Here is a 23,928-nt window from a genome sequence, read left to right on the forward strand (position 1 = left end):
TTTACTACTGAACTTTTTAGAGTGTATTTTGTTCTATTTGTAACCAAAAATTGGGCCACGTTCATGTGATTTTTTAGCACTTTCGTGTAAATTGTTGTATATATCTTTTGATGGCCCCTTGAAATGGACTGGGTCTGTTCTCAAATGGCTTAGGAATCTCAGGAAAAAAAAAAAAAAGTTTGTAAGGAAAGTTTTCAAGGTTGATTTCGTTAGGGAAAAAAAAAACAAACCAAAGTTTTCAAGACAGCTGAAACAAAGAAGGTTTTTTTTTTTTTGGCAACTTTCTAAAGCGTACGAAAGCGAGAAATAGAATATATACCACAATAATATGAGTTAAGTTAGATAGAACTTTTTTCCTCCTCTTTTCTGAAGCTTCCAACCCTTCTGGAATCAGCACCCTTAAAAGACTACGTGTTGTGCAGAGTATGACTGACGAGTGCCTGCCACCATGACTATCCAGCCATGTCTTCCATTACAAAAGAAGGGGGGAAAACATCAGCTAATATAATGTTTATGAAAGCAAAATTAACTAGAGGTTATATACATCTCCATAAGAAATAATTTCCATTGTACAGATTCTCGAAATAAGCTATAAAATAAGAAACTTTCACAATTCCAATCCAGCTGAACTCCAAACGACAGGTACATACATGCAGATCATACAAGCACCAAGAACAAAGTGATTAAATTGATAAAGTCCAATTCTATTTTCATCATAAACATCAGCTACTTCAAGATAATGACCAAAACAGATCCCCACTCCAAAGGATAATAAAGATCTATACAAGAAAGATAATTAGATATCATTTAGCATAAACTACCGGCAGAAGAATACCTTATATCCAATATCACTTCCAACATTTTCTCCTCTTTCATAGGAGATTCGCTCAGCAACTAAAACAAGGCAACAAATTCAAAGAAAATGGAAGTAAAATGACTAATAATAGTAAACTAAGTAAACATCATAATTTTAAAAAGAAAAGGATAGGCCGGAAAGGTAATAAATAGAACAAACCTGACATAGTGGATATTTGTCGAGGATGGGTACAGACTATCTTACATGCTTCTCCCTTACCCCACATATAATCCAAAAGAAACTGAGGGACCTATAACATATTTTACCAAAATAATTATATAGAATGCAACGATTTTTTTAAATTTATTTAACTTTCATATATATATGTAAGTACATGTAAAGAAAATTAAAGGTAAAAAAAAAAAAGATCTCTTAAGGAAGTAGTATAAATCAGAACATGAAAAATCATCAAGCTGGTGGTCATTCCATGAAAGAAAAACGACCTTGTGATGATTGTCATAATTTTCCTCTCACTATCCACATTCAAAATGCAAAGCAAAATCAGCAGGGTATATATGTGCCAGCTGCTAATTTGTGGAGGACCAAGTAATACTATAGAACACATGGATACCCAGATATGGTAACCCTAGCCAGGTGAATCTAAGAACCTTCATAAACGATTTGGATATGCAAAGCCCTAGTTCGCAAATGCTAAAACCCCAAATCAAGTTGTGAATATTCTTATTCGAACAAATTCATTGCATCCAAAACAAAGCATTAGGCAAGCAAGAAATGATGAATTCAGAGGGGAAATAAATAATTAGAAAAATTAGGAATCATTAAAGAGAGAAGAACAACCTGTGTTGTCTTTCCACACCCAGTCTCACCAGTTATGATAACGACCTGCTTAAAGCCAATGATTAAACAGCTATTGGGATAGAAATTGATGCATCAATTAAGACGAGGGAGTCAGAGACATCAACACTAGCTCTGAAAAACTATGTAAAACGTGCATAAAAATATTAGGTCTTTTAGGTGGTCGAAAGATGGTATGTAAATTTGAATACCAGGCAGAAGAAACGTAAGCAACCTGGTGAGATTTAACTTTTGAAGTAATGACATCTTGAAAGGATGCAATTGGAAGCTTAGATCTCTCTTCTGAGATCTACAAAACAAAATATACCAATAGTTCACTTTCAGTTACTTTGGTGATAAGATGATAAGCTTATAAACTTCAGGCGTATTTCCTATTCGATACAAACTAAGAGAAAGAGATATGAAGGTACAGCATAAAACCAGAAACTTCATCGCTTTTGTTCATGTACTCAAAGAAACCTTTTTCAGATTAGCGACACTCTTCACTCTATTAGTATACGATTCCCATTTCTTCATTATCTCTTCCTTGCTCATAGACGGCCTAAACAAAATGTCATCTTTCTTTCGCCTTTGTTTATCCGCCTTTTTTTTGTGCTCCCCAGTCGTTGCCTCGCCCGATTCTCCATCAACAGGAGGATACGTACTAAATAAATCGTCGAAAACATTTTTGGACTTTTCAGAAAATTTCATGGTGTCCATTTGCGGTTTGGATTTATATACAGAAACACGTAGTTGGTCTCCATGCCTACAAAAAGTGTTGAGCAAATGAGAAACTGAAAGCAAAACATTCCAGGGGCCAAATAAATGACTAGATGCCCCTCAAACATGGGAAAATTTTCCTTTCAAAAACATGAAGGTACCTATATGGCTATATATGACTAGATGCCTTCTTAACTCAGGGGAGACATTGCTAATTGAAACTTACCCAGAACTCTTTGATATCAAATGCATTTCCTGGCAGATTCGATGAACAAGAGAATATCCACGCTTCAAATCCTCAGCGTTGAAAGTGAAAACTGCATGAAACATCCAAATACTTGCTAATTAAACAACAGGTAATGACAGACTCATTGAACAACTTTTTTTATTTTCACTGTGATTTCAGTAGAAGGGTTTGAGAGCATTTTGGTAGTTTTTTTAATTTGAGTTGGTGCAGACAAAGCCAGTGTACATTAATATGTCGAAGAAGCAATCACCGGGCAGCCAAATTTCACAAAACCCATTAAAACCCAGAAAGTATTTCTCAATTTCATTGGAATGTGACAGAAAAACAACTGAANAGAAACTATTTCTCAATTTCATTGGAATGTGACAGAAAAACAACTGAAATAATCCATTTTCTTTTCCAATTTACCTTCGTCGTTCGACGATGAAAACCGTCGGAGTGCCTTTTTAATTGCACTGCCGACATTTTCAACTGCTGTGAACTTCGGCTTTTGTCCTCCATTCTTTGGCTTCTTCTTCACCATTACTTCTCAACCTGTAGCTTCAGTAGCTTTTTTCCTTCAAGAAAACTAAAAAAGAAGAAGAGACGGCAGTGCTCTAAAGCCCTAACGTATTTGGCGCCAGCTTTTGCTTCGGCTGTCATCAACGCACAACTTCTTCTTTCCTCTTGATCTCTCTGCATCTGAAATGGGCCATTGCTGAACTGATGCGCCGTACCGGGCTGCAGGCCCAAACGTTTCGGGACTCCTCACATCTCGGAAGTGAACAATAAAATGGTGTAAATGTTCATTTTCGTCTTTAAATCTTTTTAAATTTTAATGGGTTGAAATTTTCTTAATTAAATTTTTGTTTCATTGGTATATTTAATTCTTTTAATACGTCACCTAAAATATCGAATGGTCGACTTTAAGTGAAAATATTGGTGTCTCGACCGCTGTTTCTCGGTCTTCTCTCATTCAAATGTGGCGTCGATTCATTCACGTACTCTTCTACTTGTGTGAGATCCGTATTGGTTTGAGAGGGGAACGAAACGTTTCTTACAAGAGTGTGGAAACTTTTTCTCTAGTATGCATTTTTTAACTTTGAGAGGAAGCCCACGAGGAAAAATCTAAAGAGGACAATATTTGCTATCGGTGGGCTTGGGCTTGGGCTTGGGCTGTTACAATGGTATAGAGACAGACATCAGCCGGTGTGCCAGCGAGAACGCTGAGTCCCAAAAGGGGGTTGATTGTGAGGTCTCACATCGATTGGAGAGGAGAATAGACGGTAGATGCTGAGCTCCGAAGGGAGAAGAATTGTGAGATCCCATATTGATTAAAGAGAGGAACAAGTGTCAGTAAAGACGTTGGGCTTTGAAGGGGGGAGAATTGTGAGATCCCACATCGATTGGAGAGGGGAACGAGTGATATCGAGGACGTTGGGGCTCGAAGGAGGTGGATTGTGAGGTCCCACATCAGTTGGAGAGGGGGAATAACATTTCTTATAATGGTGTGGAAACTTCTTCCTAACGCGGGGAAGTCCATAAGGGTCGAGGACGTTGGGGCTCGAAGGAGGTGGATTGTGAGGTCCCACATCGGTTGGAGAGGGAAATGACATTTCTTATAATGGTGTGGAAACCTCTTCCTAACGCGGGGAAGGCCATAAGGGTCGAGGACGTTGGGGCTCGAAGGAGGTGGATTGTGAGGTCCCACATCGGTTGAAGAGGGAAACGACATTTCTTATAATGGTGTGGAAACCTCTTCCTAATGCGGGGAAGTCCATAAGAAAAAGTTAAAAGAGAACAATACGTGCTAGCGGTCGGACGGTTACACCTCTCATCTTACTAACCAACACAAACACTGGCAATCCCTTTCATTGGCTAAGGTAGTGTTCTCCAAAATATACAACAAACGCCTCTCTCTCGCTCGTACACACATTACTAAACAACATTCTTAAGCAACACTGAAAGAACTAGTTGCACCTTCCACAAACTTCCTTGCTCCTTTAAACCACCTCTTGTCTCCCGCTTGTGCCTTGCAGATGTAAAGCTTTCCATCCTTCACAGTTGCTGTGATCAGCTGGTGCTTCCCACCCTCATCTCCATCTGCAGTTCTTGTCAACACAGACAAGTAGTAGTATGGTTGTCCTCCAACTTCCGACACCGAGCTCTCCAATACGTTCGCTGTTGCCACTGCGTCCGGGTCGAACCCACCCTAATCAATATCAAGATTTTAATGAGTTCGGGTCGTTTCGGTCCAGAATAATCACAATGAAACATGTAAAGATAGTTTCGTTTTTAGTTTTCACGAGACAGAACAGAAGGGGTTGAGGATTGTGTCGGAAAAACAGAACAGAACATGTTCCTGTTTATGTTTGTATTGGTTGTAATGTGAATGCATCATTTTTCAACTCTATAATGGGAAAATTACCTCAGAAGCAGTCTTTCCAAAGTAGGCTTGTTTTCCCAGCAAATAGTCAACCTGCAAAGCCCAAATTGAAGCATGTGAATTGACTCTTCTGTTCTAGTTTCAACCAAATCTGACATGAATAACATTAACATATTTCAACAGCCAACAACGTTTTCAAACGCAAAATTGATTATGAAATATTAAAATGATGTCTTCAAGTGATTTCCAAAGTAACAAACAGATTTCAACCATTTCGAGAGTGACATCGTTAGTAGATATTGTCCGTTTTGGTCTGTTACGTATCGCCGTCCGCTTCACGATTTTAAAACGGGGTTTCCACACCCTTATAAGAAATGTTTTGTCCCCTTCTCCAACCGAGGTGAGATCTCGCAATCTACCCTCCTAGGGCCCAGAGTCCTCACTGGCACACCACCCGATGTTTAGCTCTGATGCCATTTGTAATAGCCCAAGCCCACCTCTAGCAGGTATTGTCCACTTTGGCCCGTAGACGTGCTTTAAAATCGCGATGTTGTCAAATAAGACAATATCTGCTAGCGATGGGTCTAGGCGGTTACAAATGGTATTAGAGCCAATTATAGGACGGTACGAGGAACTGGTCGGAGTACGGCTAGACCCTCTCTATAGCAGATGCGTTTTAAGACGGTGAAGTTGCAGTCATATGTAATGGGGTTGGAGATCGTTACCTGGGCAAGGAATTCTTCTGGGGAGCCATAGTCTTTGATGGATTTCTTGTCGGTTGGGTTGATAATTACACTAAGATTGCTGTTGGCATCAAAGTTGTCTTCGTATCTAAGAACTTGGCCTGGGAATTCCCTTTCTTTGCTTGGATTCCACTTGGAAGGTATTGAAAGCTTGAATCCATCTCCATTGTATGGCAAGTAGTCTGTGTTGCTCTTTGGCTTTCCAAACACATTCGCTGCAATTTTAATATCAATCAAATATCATTCCAATCATCGTACAAACCAAAAGAAATCAAAAACACGCTTAAAAAATGATCATCGGTTTATAAGTAAGGAATATTTCTATTGGTACGAAGCCTTTTGGGAAGCTTATGCTCAAAATGGACAATATCATACCATTGTGGAGAGCCATGATTCCTAACATGGTATAAGAGTCCTGCATTTAACTTAGCTTAGCCATATCAATAGAATTCTCAAATGTTGAACAAAGAAGTTGTGAGTCTCGGAGGTGTAGTCAAAAGTGACTCACGTGTCAAACAAATGGTGTACTTTATTCGAGGGTTTTAGAGAAAGGAGTCGAGTCTTGATTAAGGGGAGACTGTTTAAGGGCTCCATAGACTTCAGAAAAGGCTTTATGGTGTACCTAGTTCGAGGGGAGGATTGAGTTTTGAATTTATAGTCAAAAGTGACTCACGTGTCGAACAAATGGTGTACTTTGTTCGAGGGCTCCAGAGAAAGGAGTGGAGTCTCGATTAAGGGGAGGCTGTTTGAGGGCTCCATAGGAGGCTCTATGTGTTTGTTACAAGGGGAGGATTGTTGAGGATTATTGAGAGGGAGTCCCACATCGACTAATTTAAGAAATGATCATAGCTTCTATTGGTATGGAGCCTTTCGAGAGAGTTTAGGCTCACAGTGGAAGAGTTGTGATTCCTGAGACAAGATTTAGCACTAAAATTCCAAAACCATCCATCAAAATTCAGCTAAAACAGAGCAAACAAAACTGACAAATTACTGAAATGAGTTACAGAAGATGTTTATTCAAATTCCCTAAGTGGGTGAATCCAATTACCAGCTTCTCCATAAGCAGCATCAGCCGGAAAAACCTTGGAGCCAAGAGCAGCGGCGCCAATGAGGACAGTGAGAGCCAATCGGCGAGAGACAACACCGCCGTCCTCCTCCAGAACGGGCTGCTGCTTCTGGGCACGGCAGACAAGCAGCTGCGCAGGCTTGAGCGGAGCCACCTGGCGTGGGGAGGACGACGATCTTGCGGAGGCGGCGGTGAGGGCGTGGTGGTGGAGGAAACAGGAGGTGGAAGCCATTGTTGGAGGCTGTAAGTGAATGAGAAGGAGGATTTGGAAGTGGGTATAGAATAATGTGTGGAGTTCGTGAGATTTTTGTTGCTGTTTATGTGAGTTTTGGGTTTGTGTGGAGGAAAATGGTCGGCGATTGGATTGCGGGGAAGAAGAAGAACAAGAGGAAGGGATGAGATTATTGATTTTTGGATAAGGTTTTAGAGGTTATGATTGGTGCCAGCTGTACATTTCTGCTGCACAGTCAGCAATTTTTGGAAGATCTTTGAACACATGTCATGCTCTTATTGGTGGATCTTTTTTATTTGATATTTTAATCCATTTTCCGTTAATTTATTATTGATTTTTTATATATAAATATATAGACATTCTATTTAAAATATCTTAAATGTATTGGTTGCATAAAAATTATTATTATTTGACTAATCTCGTTACAAAATTAACGATTTTTTTAGGTTCGAGCATGAACTTGGACCTCGTCTTAACGAAAGTAATCATGAGGATTGACGTTTTTTTTTTTTTTTTTTTTTTTTTTTTNGAATCCTAATACAACTCAGTTGGGGGAGTACTAGATTGTGCACAGAGGAAGGAACATAAGGTGGTCTAGCGTGTTGACCCGTTAGCTAAAAGAAACTCTCCAATAAGTTACATGACATATGTTTGTGCATATTTATAGACCGTGATATCATCAACGGGACAAGGTAATTCTGTAAATTTCATTGTTGACCATAAACGAGAGATGAAATTGATAGTAAAAGGAGGGTAGTGTTCTCCAGTGGCACAACAACAAAAGCACCGTGTTCTACACGGTGGCAAAAGAAACGAAGGGAGAGAGAGAGAGAGCATTATTAAGTGGCGGGTGTCGGGTTGAGGGAGGAAGGGGACGAAAAAGTCAATAGGGTTTTTGTAGGGACCATTAACTTTTGTACGTGGCACATGGTTTACTTTAAATCGCAACCATATGACATATTTCATCAAGTCACACGTCAATATGAGGTCCAATTTTAACATAAACTCGAACAATTATATGAAATTTTAATTGTTTTAACTTTACTTTCTTTGAATTGTACCTAAACTTGTACAACAATTTGATCGTATGAACGCGCCATTGAGTACTAGATCATGTGGAACAGAACAAGCAATCATCCGATTGTCCAAAGGGGGAAATTCAAGAAATTAGGTATTCTTCTAGATCCTCTCTCCGTTTCGTTCGTAGTCAGCTGATGATCTTGTTTCTTTCCGATAAAAGAATCACAGCTGACCCAAAGGCATTCGCGATTGGCGTCCGTCAACATGCAAAATTCAATGCGACCCACTCGGAATTTTCGTACCTGGGTCGGTGGTGGCCCGCTAATAATTTCAGTAAGTCATTTCCCGTTGATGTTCTTGGAATCCCGTAATTTTTTACTTCTCTCATCGTCTACTGTTTTTATCACTCGTTTTTGTGTAGTGCTTAACGGAGTTTTTTCAGAACCCACTTTCATCTATCTGTTCTTCAGTTTCTTCCTTGAAGACCCATTAATTTCCTGCTCTTGGTTTGTGTTCTCGAGTTCCATTTTAGATTTTGGTGATTTTCTGCTTGTTTTGCTTCTTTTTCAGGATGATTCCATCTTTTAATTTGTTTGTTTGATGCTTAAATGGGGTTAAATGCTGCTAGCTTGTTTTACTTCACAGTTGTTGTAGATTTGATCTTTCTCTTTTTGTTTACTTTTGCTGTAATCTTGGTAGCATCCTGTTAATCTCTTACATATTGTTTCATCCTCCTCTGTCTCTTGAAGATTCTATTTCGTTTTATCTTGCATTACCACGCTGAATATTTGGATGAATCTGAAGATTTTGATGCTTGAATGAGATTTGGATTGCTTTTGATCTTGACTTGGTATCCTCCTCCTGGGTGGATTAAAATGTTGGATGCTATGGGCCAGTAGATATTGTCGTGTTTAGGCTTTCCCTTCCGGAGTCCCCTTAAGGTTTTTAGAATGCATTTGCTAGGGAGAGGTTTCCACACCCTTATAAAGAAAGTTTCATTCTCCTCTTCAACCGATGTGGGATCTTACAATCTACCCTTTCGGGGCCCAGCGTTCTCACTGACACTCATTCCCTTCTCCAATCGACGTGTGACTCCTCAATCCACCTCTCTTCTAGGCCCTTTGTCCTTGCTGGCACACTGGCACACTGCCTCTTGTCCACTCCCCTTCGGGGCTCAGCCTCCTCACTAACACATCGCCCAGTGTCTAGCTCCATTACCATTTATAACAGTTCAAGCCCACCGCTAGCCGATATGACTGTTATGCATTTTTGAGTGGAAAGTTTTGGCAAGGAGCTTGGACCTTGATTTGCTCCTTTACTCATATGATTAATCTCATGCATCCTATTGACTATTATTGTTCTTATTTTGTGTTTGTTTATATTTTTATCAATCTGCCTTCTTGGTGAATAACAGCTCAGTCCTTAACTTTGGCTCCTTTTTCTTGTTTTTTCTTCTCTGAAGCACAAGAACGATGTCTGAGAATGTAACTGCTAAGGATCTTCCTCAGAATTTTTCTGAAGCTCCTGCTGAACGTGGTCATAAGGCAGAATCAGTATCGTCATCAAGTTCAGTGCCTGGTCGGGACAAGCGGATATTTGGACGAAAAAAGTCCGTTCACCATCTTCTCGGGGGCGGAAAATGTATATCCTTATTTATATGTTCTTAGTTTTTTTTCATCTTCTATAATCTTTTTCATGTCATGAATCATATTACTTCATTTTGATTTCTCTGCTGATCAAATATTTGTAGCTGCTGATGTGCTGCTATGGAAGAACAAGAAAATCTCAGCTAGTGTTTTGACTAGTGCAACTATTATTTGGATACTGTTTGAATGGCTTAGTTACCACTTCTTGACTATTGTTTGCTTTGCTCTGGTTCTTGGTATGTTGTTTCAGTTTATATGGACAAATACCTCAGGATTTCTGGACAGGTGATTGGAAAATAGACGTTTATGCCATTGTTTCCCATTGACTTCAATGCATTTTCTGGTTTAACAAATGCTGATGCATTCTGTAACATGTTTCGTGCACTGCAGAACATCGTCTAATGTTCCTCACCTCGATCTTCCTGAGGAACTATTTGTCGAAATTGCTGTCTCATTTGGTGCCGAGGCTAACCGAGCTCTTCATTTTCTCCAAGATATTGCTTGTAATGGAGATTTGAAACAATTCCTTGGGGTATGCTATCATATTTTATGTACTACTTTTGCAATTTTGTGCATTTCTAAAGGTCATTAGTTGTAATAGCCCAAGTTCACCGCTAACGGATATTGTTCTCTTTAAGCTTTTTTCCCTTTCGGGTTTCCCTTCAAGGTTTTAAAACGCATCTGTTAGGGAGAGGTTTCCACAGCCTTGTAAACAATGTTTTGTTCCCCTCTCCAACCAATGTGGGATCTCACAATCCACCCCCCTTCGGGGCCTAGTGTCCTCGTTGGCACTCGTTCTCCTCTCCAATCGATGTGGGATCTCACAATCCACCTTCCTTTAGGGCCCAACATCCTCGCTGGAACACCGCTTGGTGTTCACCTCCCTTCGGGGCCTAGTGTCCTCGTTGGCACTCGTTCTCCTCTCCAATCGATGTGGGATCTCACAATCCACCTCCCTTCAAGGCCCAACATCCTCGCTGGAACACCGCTTGGTGTCCACCCCCCTTCGGGGCTCAACCTCTGTAACGACCCAGATCCACTGCGGGCAGATATTGTCCTCTTTGGGCTTTCCCTTTTGGGCTTCCCCTCGAGGCTTTAAAACGCGTCTGCTAGGGGAAGGTTTCCACACCCTTATAAATGGTGGTTTGTTCTCCTCCCCAACCAATGTGGGACATCACAACCTCCTTGTTGACACACCCCCCGGTGTCTAGCTTTGATACCATTTGTAACTGACCAAGCTCATCACTAGCAAATATTGTCCTCTTTCAGTTTTTTCTTCCGTGCTTCCCCTCAAGATTTTAAAACTCGCCTATTAGGGATAAGTTTTCACGCCCTTATAAAGAATGGTTCGTTCCCCTCTCCAACCGATGTGGGATCTCAAATTAGTATTCTCTGCACTAGACATTCATATATGAGTATTTCAGTTCAAGACCTTGATTTTGAATAAATACGAGCATCAACTTTCTGTTATTGATCTTAAACACATAGCTCCCCTCACCTCTCACCTTAGGTGCATGCCTGAGGTTGCCTTGGAAACACTGATGGTAGCATTCTAAAGGGGATCAGCTTAAAACCATGAACCATCTGTATCAATGAATGCCATTACTCAACAATAGACATGAGTGGTAAAAGAAAAGAAGACATGCACCCACCGCTAGCAGATATTGTCCATTTTAGTTCGTTATGTATCGCTGTCAGCCTCACGATTTAAAAACGCATCTATTAGGGAGATGTTTCCATACCCTTATAAAGAATGTTTCATTCCACTCTCCAACCAATGTGGGACCTCACAATCCCCCCTTTTGGGGTCCAGCGTCCTCGCTGGCACATCGCTCGATGCTTGGCTCTAATACCATTTGTAACAGCCCAAGCCCACCGCTAATAGATATTTTCCGCTTTAGCCCGTTACGTATCACCGTCAGCCTCACGATTTTAAAACGCGTCTACTAAGGAGAGGTTTCCACACTTTTATAAGAAATGATTCGTTCCCCTCTCCAACCGATGTGGAATCTCACTCGACATTTGAAAAATCCTCTCTATCTTTCCTGAACTTGCTGCTGATTCAGGAAGCGATATATGCAACTAATATGTTAGTTGAAAATATGAACACCAAACACATTGGACATATAAGTATGGTGGCTTAGTTCTGCAAGAATCTGCTATAATTGGATGGAGTTTCTTTGATTATAACTCTCTAGGAACTTGCTGTTTTGATTTTCTTGTAGATGCTTCTTTAATGTGAATATGTTTTCAGGCTGTAGTAAGCTTGTGGGCTGGTGCTGTGATTAGTAGCTGGTCCAATTTCATTACTGTCTTGTATGTTGGTAAGTGGCTTCAGATTCAGCATCTCAAAACATTTACATCTTTAATTTCTTTGATCATATTATTTACTTACAACCAGTAGGATTCATTCTGGGTTGTCCAAATATTAATCTACAGTCCTAGAGGGGATGACCTGCAGATATATCTGTTTCAAACTATGATGGCTGCTTACTTACCACTAAAGTGTATGTGTGAGATCCCACATCGGTTGGAGAGGAGAACGAAACGTTCTTTATAAGGGTGTGGAAACCTCTCTCTAGCAGACACGTTTTAAAAACCTTGAGGGGAAGCCCGAAAAGGAAAGCTCAAAGAGGCCAATATCTGCTAGCGGTGGGCTTGGGCCGTTACAAATGGTATTAGAGATACATATCAGGCGATGTGCCAGCAATGAAGCTGAGCTCCAAGGGGGGTGGACACAATGCGGTGTGCCAACAAGGACGCTAGGCCTTAAAGGGGGGATGGATGGGGGGTCCCACATTGATTGGAGAAGGGAACAAGTGCTAGCAAGGACACTAGGCCCTGAAGAGGGGTGAATTGTGAGATCCCACATTGGTTGGGGAGAAGAACGAAACATTCTTTATAAGGGTATGGAAACCTCTCTCTAACAGACGCGGTTTAAAAAACTTGAGGGGAAGCCCGAAAAGAAAACCCTAAAGAATACAATATCTACTAGCGGTGGGCTTGGGCCGTTACAGTCTGGGTCAGGTTACACTCATCTCAACTAGTTTCACACGACCATATAATCCTACAACATTATTTCATTTCGTCAAGTAAAATATAGGATAACTACATCGTACATCCCATGGAAAGTCAGATATTCCTTATGCCTAATTGTTTTCAAACACAAAATGTTGTAAGTCGAGACGATTGTCCTATCCTATGAAACCACCAATCTTCACAACTACTAACACATTTCAAATACATCCAGGTTTCGTTGCAGCCCATACGCTTCCAATTCTGTACGAGAAATACGAAGATGAAGTCGACACCTTCGCATTCAACGTCTTTGACCAGCTTTGTGGTCACTTCCAGAAGTTGGATTCCAATGTCCTTAGCAAGATCCCCAGAGGAGGACCATTACCAGAAAAGAAGCATGAATAGATCATTTTCAACTCAGCAATGCCTAAACCATCTCTAGTTTTTGCAAGTATTTGGCTGTGTATGATAGAAACGAACCTTTTAAGTTTATGTTTGCCTGTCTGCTGCTGAACTAGGAACCATCGTTGACTGATCTTTGCAGCCATTGGCTTCATTATTATAAGTGCTTGACTCAAGCATATGGACTGTTTTTTGAATTAAAGCCTTGCCCCAAGTAATCGTGTTTGGATCGGGGACTGAATCATTTACCTCTCAAACGGTAATTGATACCTTATCCACTAAACTATAGCAGAACGATTCTCTTCCTATTTTCTTGCCAAACGTACAACCTACAAAAATCCATTTTCTCGTTCATGAGGTTTCCGTTCAAGGGCTTCAACCAACATTTCGCCGCATGCATTGTGAATGAGATCAAGATCCCGAGAGATTTTATTGTTTTAAAAATATATATTTATAAATTAAAATTTAATTTTTGAAATTCTTTTTAAATGTTGCCATTATAAACGATAAAAATAGATGCGATCTCAATTATTATTCATTCATTAAAAAAATTTACTACACAAAATTTAAAATTTAATTTATTAAAATATAAAAAAATTAATATTATAATCCAATGTTTTAAATAATTTTCAAATAGTTCCCAAATCACATCAAAAAAACGATCACATGGAGCCTAATTTATTACACTAATTTTGATTTTTTTAAATCCAACCACTTTATTTATAAATATTTATAAAATGACTTAATAATATTTTTTTTCATAAAGACCATAAAATAAATAAATTCAAATTTACATTTACGCCCCTACAAATGTTATTTACAATATTAAAGTACATGAATATTAAATATAATATGGTCAGCATAAACTCTCGTAGTTTTGCTTTGGACTTCCCCAAAAGACCTCGTAATGGAAATAGTATTCCTAGATTATAAACTCATGATCATTCCCTAACTTAACCAATGTGGGACTTTCATTCAATATTTTCCCTCGAACAAAATACGTCTCCTCTTAATCGAGGCTGACTCCTTTTTCTTTTGGAGTCTTAGTCGTTTTTTACTATACCTTCGAGGAGCCTCAACTCCTTTTTCTTTTGAAGTCCTTTGTTTGACATTTGAGGATTCTATTGACATGACTAAGTTTAGGGCATGGCTCTAATACCATCACGACTCTCCACAATGATATGATATTGTTCACTTTGAGCATAAGCTTTCATGTCTTTGCTTTGGGCTCTGTGAAGCCTTTTGTGAAAGCCCAAAGGAAAGCCACGAGAGATTATACTCAAAGTGGACAATATCATACCATTGTAGAGAGCCGTGTTCGTCTAACATATATTTTTATTAATTTAGTCTAATTATTAAAATAAATAAAAAATAGTCAAAGGCTGAGAAATATGTTACCTTTTACTTACAAATATGTTAACTTAGCACGTGACTCTGTCCTCCCCTGAAAAGAGAGGGCTTTATTGGACGGTGCGTATATGCCAAACAAGTCCTTTCCAAGCTATGTGCCATAAAGTGGCCTTATTATGTGCACATTTACACCATGCATATCTAATATTAAATTATAATCTTTCGAAATTCGGGTTACGATCTCGACATTAATTTTAAAAGATTTTATTTTCTTCTTTCAACTTCGGAGTTTATTTAAAAAATATACCATTCAGAACTTAAATATTCGTTTTTGTTAAAATAAATTATGAAATTTGACGTGTTAGTTTATGTGTAAAATTTTGAAAGCGTGCGTGATGCTGTTTACATTTGTATAGAAAGTTAAAAGGTCGTTGTTACCATTTATTTCATTTTGAAAAATATATCGATAAAATAATTTATAATTTAAGAAAATCTAAAAATACAGACAGTTTCAATAATAAACTTCAACTTTTTAAGAAAAATTAAAAAAAAATATATCATTATCGTATTTAAAAAATAAATTATTAACGATTTCAATACAAAAATAAATGAAAAGAATATTTTTGAATATTTTTTAAATTTTACGAGTATTTAAAAAAAAATATTATCGAAGTTTTTAAAAATTTGAAAAAAATTTAAAATTCAATAATATTTTTATTAATTTAGGTGAAAAAACAAATATGGAATCATATTATTTTGAAATAAAAATATAATTTGATAACTTTATAAATTAATTGACAATAAGAAGATAAATGAAAGGTCCTTCCACTGACACCCAATTGATTACTTGTCAATATCAACTTTTATTATATGTTTGTTCTGATTTTCAAATTTTATCATATGATAATTTCCTAATATTTTTAAAAAGTAATAATATCTACTTAAATTGAAAGGTCCCTATGTGACACCCCACTTATAAATGCCATTACTTTACCTTATCTTAAAAAAAAATATTCCAATAATGTTAAGCTAATTTGTATATTAATTTTTTTTTTTAAAAAAGGGCTAAACTTTATAATTAATTACATATTCAAATATTCTTTAAAAAAGGCTAAATTATATAATTAATTACATATTCAAATATTCTTAAAAAAAGGTTAAACTTTATAATTATTTACATATTCTTTTAACCGATAAATCAATAAGAAATAACGTAAACGGAATAACTATATAATAAAAGTCGACATTTTTTTACTTTAAGGACAAAAAAAATTAAAAATTAAAAATTATAATAACTAATAAAGAAAGGTTGATTTAAAACAAAGAAAATGTTAATATAATTTTAAAGCGTTTTAAATTAAATTAAATAATGTACTCCACACGTGATTATTTTAGTATATGACGCGTCTTCGTTAACACTCTATTCTTCCTTCAATTGACGTGGGACCGCCCCCAAATACACCCCTTTTGGGCCCAGCGTACTTATTGACACACTGTCTCATGTTTACCCCATTCGGGGCCCAGCGTCTTTATTGGCACACCGCCTCGTGTCTACCCCATTCGGGAATTGATGTGGGACCGCCCCCAAATCCACCCCCCATTTGGGGCCTAGCGTCATTACTGGCACACCGCCCCATGTCTACCCCCTTCGAGGAACAGCGAGAAAGCTGGTATATCGTCTGGTGTCTGGCTCTGATACCATTTGTAACGGCTCAGATCCACCGCTAGCAGATATTGTCTCTTTGGACTTCCCCTCAAGACTTTAAAACGCATTAAGGGAAGGTTTCCACACCCTTATAAAGATGGTTTGTTCTCCTCCCCAACCAATATCGACATCACACATTACACATGGTAAAAAAGAGAATTAGATTTGTGGATTTTTTAAAATATAAATATTAACTGTGATATGATAAACTTTCATATATATATATATATATAATAATGATATTGCGAGACATTTTCAAACTGGATAATAATTAAAAATGAAACTTGTAACACGTGGCGAAGTTTTTTTGATGGACATAGACATGTGAGCGTACGTACAAACCAGTATTTTTTTTTTTAATAAATATTTTAAAAATAAAAGCGGTTGAATAAATCGTAAAAAAAAAAATAAACATAATTTTAAAATTTTAAAATTATAATTAAGTTAAATATTTTTAATTTTTTAAAAGTAGAGTAATCTGATAATTCAATTTTGAAACTAAATTTTAAATTATTTAAAAATTAAACCCAATCCTAATAATAATAATTTTTTTAAACTTAATCTAACATTTATAATTTAAACTCTCAAATTTTAAAATTAGATGAAAATAAAAATATTAATAAAAAAATAAATAAATATATCGTGGCCCACTGCACCGACCCAACGAGAAAATCAATGTAGAAAATTACCAATTTCTAACAACCCAAAATAGTGTTTTTTTAAAAGCTGACGTCACTATTTCCACGTGGCAACTTCAAGCCCTCCAATCCTGTACCTAACTTATGTAACTCTCTCTCTTGTCAGCCAATCCCAAAACGGTGGTCCCCACTTCCGAAAAAGTCTCATTCTACCAACCCAAGTCCAACAAAATTATTTCCACTAGTACCCCTGGCCCCCACCCCCTATTATTTTATTTTATTTTATTTAAATATTTGCCACGTTTATTAGTTAATTATATGATCTTTTTAATCATTAAGAACCTGAAAAGCCGGGTTTATTTACCTTGAATAGCAATAATAATGAAATAATTAGGAAACATAATTTAATCCAAAATTAGAAATATATAATAAATAATAAAAATAATAAAATAATTCTATTACCTTCTTTTTTTTATTTTATTTCCACGTGTTCTTTTTAAATTTCGAGTGACAAGTTCACCTTTTCTTAGACAGACAGCTTAAGAAGAGAACACTTATCAAATAAAAAACGAATCAGATTAACCTCTCATAATGGCTTGAAAAAAATGTTTTATTCTTAAATTTTTATTCTCGATGAAAACAAACAATGTTAACATTTTTTATATTTTATATTCTGATTCCAAACGAACTACAGTAAACAACATCGAAGAAAGATTGATTTTCATTTTGATTCCAACTCATCTGTAAACAGAATTTTAATGAATAAAAGTCTTAAAAATTATTCACTTATTATCACTTCTCTAATAAAAATGGAATATTTTGAATAAAGATAAATTTATCTTTAATATATATTTAAATAATTTAATCTCGAAGCTTTAATAATTGGAAATTCAACAATTAAAATAAAATACTTTTAAAATTTAAATATTAAGATTGGCTAGTTAGGAAAGACCAATTAAATCTTTTTAAATACAATATTTATCATTCAAAAGTATGTAACCACTCCCAAAACCTTTAAATAAATTAATTAAAAATATTTGATTTCTAAAAGAAAGTGCCAATTTTTTAAACTAAAATTCTTCCATTAATTGTGTTAACAAAATTTTAAAATTAATTAAAATAATAAAATTATTATAAATATGGAGGGTGAAATTTAACACGTCAATTTTATTAATCTTCAATAATAATACGCGTAATTAAAGTGAAAATAGCTTAAATGACATAGAGTTTGAAATTTAAATCCAATAATACACTTAAAAAAAATGATAATAAACGTGATTAATTTAATTAACTTATGCTATCTAATTCTAACCTAACAAAAATAATAATAAAAAAGATAATTACATAATGAATTTATTTTATTTTTATTTAATTGCAAATAAGACTAATCCTCGACTAAAAATATGGTAATTTATGGTAAAATGTAAATAAATTTATAATTAAATATTTTATAAAAGAAAAAAAAAAAGAAAAAACCATATTATGCTGGAGATTTATTTTTATTTTAGTTAAGTTTTTTAAAAAAATAAATATATTTTTTTTTTATGAAAAATATATATTGTTATTTAATAAATTTAGATAGAAATTAATTTTTAAAATTTAAATCGGAGGTTAACCTACCGAACTTTTAAATATTTGAAACAGATAAAAAAAATTAAATAAATCAAAATTCAAATATTTTAAAAAAGTTTATAATTTAATTCTTAAAAATAATATTTAAGAAAGAAAAATGGTAACGATAAAATCACCTCTCCAAATACTATATATAAGGGTGGAAGTCGGATGACAGAAAACCAAAACGATCTGAACATTTCAGTAATTTCTATTTTCTCTCTCTAGAATTTTCCATCGCTAAGAACAGTTTGATTTTTGTGGAATTCCGAAAATCTTCCGTCTCTGAGCAAAAATCGTCTCCGATACACTGAAACTGCTGTTGATCTTCGGAATTCCGGCCGATCCGACGGGAAAACTGAACTCAGTGTGGCTTCAGGAGTCTGGAAATTGAAGCGCATGAGCTGGTTGGGAAAGCTGGGTCTGAACGTGAATACGAATTGCAATCACTTCCTTACTCGTTTGTTGATCTTCATCCTCCATTATTCCCCTCAATCGTTTCCTCCTTCGCTTGAATTTTATAAGCGATCGCTTGTTCATCATCTTAGTCTGTGTACTTGCTTACTCGCTTTCGTCGCTAATTCGAGTTTAATTTCGGATAATCGTAATGGAATCAGGAGCCAAGAGTAATTCCGAACTGCGTGGAGGTTTGTTTCTCTTCTCTTCTCTTTTCTTCTCTGTTCCTCACGCACACGAAGGTACAGAGTAAGAGAATCGTTTTAGACTGTAGTAGTGAATGTTAGATCTTAATGGAGTTCTTTTCCGTGGCAGAAATTTGCTATCCCAACCCGCAGTCGCATCAGATGAGATCGCCGCCGTCTGTCATAGTGATCGGCGGTGGTATGGCTGGAGTTGCGGCTGCTCGTGCTCTCCACGACGCCTCTTTTCAGGTAAGACTGAAGAATGTATTAGGAAATTGCTACTATCGACGTGATCGTATCACTGGAAACAGGGATCGGAATTATTTTATGGAATGTATTTATTTTTTTTCTTTATATGTTTTCGATTTGTTCTTAATCTTGTTCGTTTTGATCAGGTAACCCTTTTGGAGTCACGAGACAGACTTGGTGGTCGTATTCACACTGATTATACCTTTGGGTTTCCTGTTGATCTTGGAGCATCATGGTTAGCTCTTAGTTTCGTTTCAATTTCGAAGACCTTGTATCGTTATTGTTGTGTCTGTTTAGATTTAGAGTTACATCTTACTTCTGATCTGCAGGTTGCACGGGGTGTGTGAGGAAAATCCGTTGGCCCCTTTGATTGGCAGGTTGGGATTACCCTTATACCGAACTAGTGAGGATAATTCTGTGTTATATGACCATGATTTGGAAAGGTATCGAGTCAATTCTTTTGGTGTGTTTATTTTTCTTTATATATTTTATTTCTTTTTTTCATAAATCTTACCATGAAAACTGTATTATCCTGATGTCGAGCAAAGGCCATTTCGGTTATTTTGGAGTCCCATACTTTGATTTCCTCTGTGAACAATGAATTGATTTGTTCAGGAAGAAAAGGAATCCATCCTATATATGAGTTGGATCCTTTTTAAAGCTGATGCAAATGAAAGCAAGTCCTGCAGGTGGATACTAATCTCATGGGTAGTCTCTTAATATTTGTTTACATCTGCTATTAATATACGAATTGTGGTAGGGAGTGGTTTTAAAGTAATCTCAGGTTGGAAAAATGATAGATATCCTGCCATTTGTTTTGGTTCAGTTAGTTAGTGTTTCCATTTTTCTTTTCAAAGGAAGATTGAAAGTGCTTGTTTGTTCATCTTTAAAATTCGATTTTCAGGACTTGGTTTTGATATATTGATTCAGTCAAATAACTTGGTTTGTAGAAATCCTCTTCTTACCTTTATTAGTTTTAAGTGAACAGCAGTTTCTTGTAAGATTTCAACTTAATTTGGTCTTTGAAGTTTTATTCATCTTGCTGAAGAGAGAATGCAGTAGTTTTTTTTTAATTCAAGTTTTATTGTGTACATCTGTTTCTTCAGAGCTTCATTTTATCATTTCTTTGAACAAAGTTCTTTTTTGGTTTATTACTAACGTTAAAGTTCATATCAGTTATGCACTGTTTGATATGGATGGGAGTCAAGTTCCTCCAGAGGTAGTAACAAAAGTTGGCAAAACCTTTGAAACGATCTTGAAAGAGGTAAGTTAATGCCCTTCCTTTCTCCAGTCTAATTCTCTTCTCGCTTGATCTAATAATAGAATGTACTAATACATAATTCATGTTTCCTAATTTATAAAGTAAACAACTTTGTTTTTCTGCTTCTTGGGTTTTAAAACCATATTATTGATGCCCTTTGATCTTGCTTTCTTGCTTTATACAGACAGAAACTGTAAGAGAGGAACAAAGTGATGACATATCCATACTCCGTGCAATCTCCATTGTCTTCGAAAGGAGACCAGAATTAAGGTTTGTTGTCTGCATGGAAGATAATGTGTATAAGTAGATTGACAGTACTATAAAACGTTCAAGTTATTTTCCCCCAAGAAAAACTAACCACTACCATTGCCATTTATGACTTCCACTATCAATTAAGTGACACATAGTTTCACTTTTTACTTGTAGACATATACTTATATGATTTCTCTGGATGCAGGCTGGAAGGGCTTGCTCATAAGGTTCTTCAATGGTATTTATGCAGGATGGAAGGATGGTTTTCTGCAGATGCCAATACTATCTCACTTAAAGGCTGGGATCAGGCAAGTTCCTTTTCTTATTCACTATTGACTTCCTACGGTGATCATCCTTTTTCTAATCAAGCTGTGAAAGCCGGGTCATTATTTACTTGTGGAAGACAAGAGGGTGGAACATTTTTTTCTCTCAATTAGTGTTTTTTTTCTTTGTTTTTGAAAACTTACTTTTCTATTCCTATTTCTAACTTATGGTCTTGGGAATCTGTTCATGTTTTTACAATTGGGTGTGCTCTCATGTAGCTTAACCCAATTGATTTGTACTTCATCATTTCTCTGCCCTTCTGATGATATGCACACATTTAAGATGGAAGAAAAGAACCACATATATGTAAATTTAACTTGATGAAGTGACAAAATGTGTCGCATGTTACTTATTACACATGGCCGTGTTTATATTATCATGATGCCGACCTACCAGTCCCGTTGAATTCAAGTATGTATGAACAATATATAACATGCACACACAGGAGAAATGAGCGATTAAATTCTTTTCCTCTTTCTTATCTTTGTAGCAGTTTCTTATTTATAATTTTTTGGATTTGATAGTCTGTAAAGTCCATCCTTGTAAAGTTTCTTGTTTTATATGTTCAGGAAGAACTGCTCCCTGGTGGGCATGGACTTATGGTCAGGGGCTACCTACCTGTTATTCACACTCTAGCCAAGGGTATTGACATCCGCCTCAGTCATAGGTAATTCAGTTGCCCTTCCTCTTCATCATCCTCTGTTTCTTGACGTATCGACCGATCCTGAATTCTGTCGGCTTTCAGGGTTACAAAAATATCGAGACAATATACTGGAGTGAAGATAACAGTGGAAAACGGAAAAACATTCGAAGCTGATGCTGCTGTTGTTGCTGTTCCTCTTGGGGTGCTTAAAGCAAACGTCATCAAGTTTGAGCCCAAGCTTCCAGACTGGAAGGAGGCAGCCATTGCTGACATTGGAGTTGGTCTTGAAAACAAAATAATCTTGCACTTCGAAACTGCCTTTTGGCCAAATGTGGAGTTTTTAGGAGTTGTTGCTGATTCATCACAGAATTGCAGCTACTTCCTCAATCTTCACAAGGCCACTAGCCATCCTGTTCTTGTTTACATGCCTTCTGGGAAACTTGCTAGAGACATCGAGAAGATGTCGGACCAAGAAGCTGCTAACTTTGCTTTCATGCAACTCAAGAAGGTCGTCCCTAATGCGCCCACCCCGGTAAGTCCTAGTCTTAATCGTTATGTCGAATGCTAACACGATTGCAATATGAACTCAATGTTGAATATATCTCCACATCTTGTAGATTCAGCATCTAGTTTCCAGATGGGGATCAGATATCAACTCACTTGGATCATACAGTTACGACATGGTAGGCAAACCCCATCATCTGTTTGAATGGCTGAGGATCCCTGTCGACAACCTCTTCTTCGCCGGGGAGGCTATGAGTATCAATTATCCAGGATCCGTGCACGGCGCATACTCAACCGGTCTGATGGCGGCCGAGGACTGCAGGGTGCGTTTTCTAGAGCGTTATGGGGATCTGGATTTGTTGCAGGCGATCATGGTTGATGAAGCTCCGTTATCAGTTCCATTGTTAATTTCCCGAATGTAATACTCTTGGTGTTGGGCTGTGAATTCATCAGATCATGTCCAGAAGCAGCAAAGAAAATCCTGATGTCTGGGGGATTAAATGCCATTAATTTGGCGCTGGAACATGATGATTGTACTCTGCTTATTAGTTTTATGAAACATAAATGGATTGTACTTAAAGTTCCCAAGTCTTGATTTATGAGACAGTGTGTGTGGTTATGGACTTAGCTAAGCTTGCTATAAACTGACGATAATAATGAATAAAGCTCTAATTACATAATGGGAGTTCTTCCACTCGGGGGGTTTTCTTCACTAAAATTTGTTAGTTCATTATCTTGTTCGAGATCAAATTTTACGGGTCCTTCAATATTTAAAAGTTTTTTTTTCATCGGCAATAGAACGTTAAGAGAATTTATTGAAATTTATGATTTTAACCGACTTAAATACACGACTACTACTAGTTAAAATATATATTTTAACCAATATGTTAAAAGTTTGAATTTCCGTTCCCACATTATTTTTTTTATGATAAAATCGATGGACATGGAAATATTGGAAAATATCTCCAAGAACGTAAAAAACTAAGCACATGTTTTAAGTGTCGCTATCATGCTTTTAATGATTTAATGCACATACTACAATGGTCCTAATAAGACATGATGGCGATATGTAAAACGGGTGAAGGTTATTATTGATGACATTGACTTTGGTTATCAAATTAAACTACATGAAAGGTATATACTACCATACAGACTAGAGATTTTTCGTTTGAATAGATGTCATTATCAATTCCAAAATTATTTTAATAAACGTAATATTAAATATTGAAAAATGACATCCAATCTTATGTTATCAACTTTATTAAATTAAGATCTACACTTAAACAACAATACTAATTTTTAAAAAAATCACGACCGACACAAAACTAATAAACTTGAATGAAAAATTTACCGTTAGTGTCATTTTTCTTTAAAATCGTATCAACTTCGAACCCCACATATATATTATAATTCACTAAAATAAATAAACGGTTCATTCCAATTCTTCATTTTCAAGCATTTATAGGGGAAAACAGAATTTAACAACCATTCAGTATTCTTATACACAATGATTTAAAAAGACGAAGGAAGCTTGATACTTCAACTATTTGGGATATTTATTCCCCGATCCTGCATCTAGATCAAGAGAAAAAATGAAGACTTATGCATAGTTTAACTAATTAAGAGACGAAAAGGTGAAA

General features: G+C 36.5%; 4 protein-coding genes across 8 annotated transcripts in view; 2 read left to right on the plus strand and 2 right to left on the minus strand.

Annotated features, from left to right (window-relative positions):
• LOC111810930 (DExH-box ATP-dependent RNA helicase DExH6-like) overlaps positions 1-3,582 on the minus strand; it is a 9,595-nt gene extending 6,013 nt beyond the window's left edge. The window contains exons 1-8 of one of the 3 annotated variants that reach the window (XM_023697778.1): positions 3,027-3,582; positions 2,598-2,688; positions 2,132-2,417; positions 1,887-1,961; positions 1,655-1,699; positions 1,016-1,106; positions 836-894; positions 320-466 (exon numbers count right to left, since the gene is read on the minus strand). In XM_023697778.1, coding sequence (XP_023553546.1) covers positions 320-466; positions 836-894; positions 1,016-1,106; positions 1,655-1,699; positions 1,887-1,961; positions 2,132-2,417; positions 2,598-2,688; positions 3,027-3,141 — 909 coding nt within the window. In that variant the 5' untranslated portion in view covers positions 3,142-3,582. Of the gene's footprint in view, positions 1-319; positions 467-835; positions 895-1,015; positions 1,107-1,654; positions 1,700-1,886; positions 1,962-2,082; positions 2,418-2,597; positions 2,689-3,026 lie in introns of those variants that run through there. The other 2 variants (XM_023697779.1, XM_023697780.1) reach the window with 2 other exon arrangements.
• Positions 3,583-4,436: 854 nt separating this feature from the next.
• LOC111810937 (oxygen-evolving enhancer protein 2, chloroplastic-like) lies at positions 4,437-7,161 on the minus strand. The gene is made up of 4 exons (XM_023697790.1): positions 6,775-7,161; positions 5,709-5,941; positions 5,026-5,076; positions 4,437-4,809 (listed from the first exon to the last, which is right to left on the minus strand). The coding sequence occupies exons 1-4, from the start codon at positions 7,022-7,024 to the stop codon at positions 4,549-4,551; spliced, it is 795 nt and encodes a 264-aa protein (XP_023553558.1). The 5' UTR covers positions 7,025-7,161; the 3' UTR covers positions 4,437-4,548.
• Positions 7,162-8,184: 1,023 nt separating this feature from the next.
• Positions 8,185-13,328, plus strand: LOC111810939 (reticulon-like protein B8). 3 transcript variants are annotated; one of them, XM_023697791.1, is made up of 6 exons: positions 8,185-8,377; positions 9,507-9,685; positions 9,795-9,975; positions 10,081-10,222; positions 11,945-12,014; positions 12,941-13,328. In XM_023697791.1, the coding sequence occupies exons 2-6, from the start codon at positions 9,517-9,519 to the stop codon at positions 13,111-13,113; spliced, it is 735 nt and encodes a 244-aa protein (XP_023553559.1). In that variant the 5' UTR covers positions 8,185-8,377; positions 9,507-9,516; the 3' UTR covers positions 13,114-13,328. The 3 variants fall into 3 exon arrangements, with proteins under 3 accessions (XP_023553559.1, XP_023553561.1, XP_023553560.1); XM_023697793.1 differs by lacking the exon at positions 8,185-8,377 and adding an exon at positions 8,408-8,550; XM_023697792.1 differs by lacking the exon at positions 8,185-8,377 and adding an exon at positions 8,563-8,582.
• Positions 13,329-18,588: 5,260 nt separating this feature from the next.
• On the plus strand, positions 18,589-22,968 carry LOC111810933 (probable polyamine oxidase 2). Its single transcript, XM_023697785.1, has 10 exons — positions 18,589-19,061; positions 19,186-19,304; positions 19,451-19,539; positions 19,634-19,747; positions 20,481-20,568; positions 20,750-20,835; positions 21,023-21,125; positions 21,711-21,808; positions 21,887-22,316; positions 22,402-22,968. The coding sequence occupies exons 1-10, from the start codon at positions 19,022-19,024 to the stop codon at positions 22,708-22,710; spliced, it is 1,476 nt and encodes a 491-aa protein (XP_023553553.1). The 5' UTR covers positions 18,589-19,021; the 3' UTR covers positions 22,711-22,968.
• The last annotated feature ends 960 nt before the right edge of the window (positions 22,969-23,928 follow it).

The sequence above is a fragment of the Cucurbita pepo genome, chromosome LG14, assembly GCF_002806865.2.
Source record: "Cucurbita pepo subsp. pepo cultivar mu-cu-16 chromosome LG14, ASM280686v2, whole genome shotgun sequence".
In the NCBI taxonomy this organism is placed as follows: Eukaryota; Viridiplantae; Streptophyta; class Magnoliopsida; order Cucurbitales; family Cucurbitaceae; genus Cucurbita; species Cucurbita pepo.

What these genes read in the sequence shown, in the direction of transcription:
- LOC111810937 (XM_023697790.1), bottom strand. Translation starts at nt 7,024, where the DNA reads ATGGCTTCCACCTCCTGTTTCCTCCACCACCACGCCCTCACCGCCGCC. An exon ending in CAGAAGAATTCCTTGCCCAG is followed by an intron (nt 5,077 to 5,708) that starts GTAACGATCTCC and finishes TGGGCTTTGCAG; the next exon opens with GTTGACTATTTGCTGGGAAA. An exon ending in TTGGAAAGACTGCTTCTGAG is followed by an intron (nt 4,810 to 5,025) that starts GTAATTTTCCCA and finishes GATATTGATTAG; the next exon opens with GGTGGGTTCGACCCGGACGC.
- LOC111810939 (XM_023697791.1), top strand. Translation starts at nt 9,517, where the DNA reads ATGTCTGAGAATGTAACTGCTAAGGATCTTCCTCAGAATTTTTCTGAA. An exon ending in TCTTCTCGGGGGCGGAAAAT is followed by an intron (nt 9,686 to 9,794) that starts GTATATCCTTAT and finishes AAATATTTGTAG; the next exon opens with CTGCTGATGTGCTGCTATGG. An exon ending in ACCTCAGGATTTCTGGACAG is followed by an intron (nt 9,976 to 10,080) that starts GTGATTGGAAAA and finishes CGTGCACTGCAG; the next exon opens with AACATCGTCTAATGTTCCTC.
- LOC111810933 (XM_023697785.1), top strand. Translation starts at nt 19,022, where the DNA reads ATGGAATCAGGAGCCAAGAGTAATTCCGAACTGCGTGGAG. An exon ending in TAATTCCGAACTGCGTGGAG is followed by an intron (nt 19,062 to 19,185) that starts GTTTGTTTCTCT and finishes TTTCCGTGGCAG; the next exon opens with AAATTTGCTATCCCAACCCG. An exon ending in TCCACGACGCCTCTTTTCAG is followed by an intron (nt 19,305 to 19,450) that starts GTAAGACTGAAG and finishes CGTTTTGATCAG; the next exon opens with GTAACCCTTTTGGAGTCACG.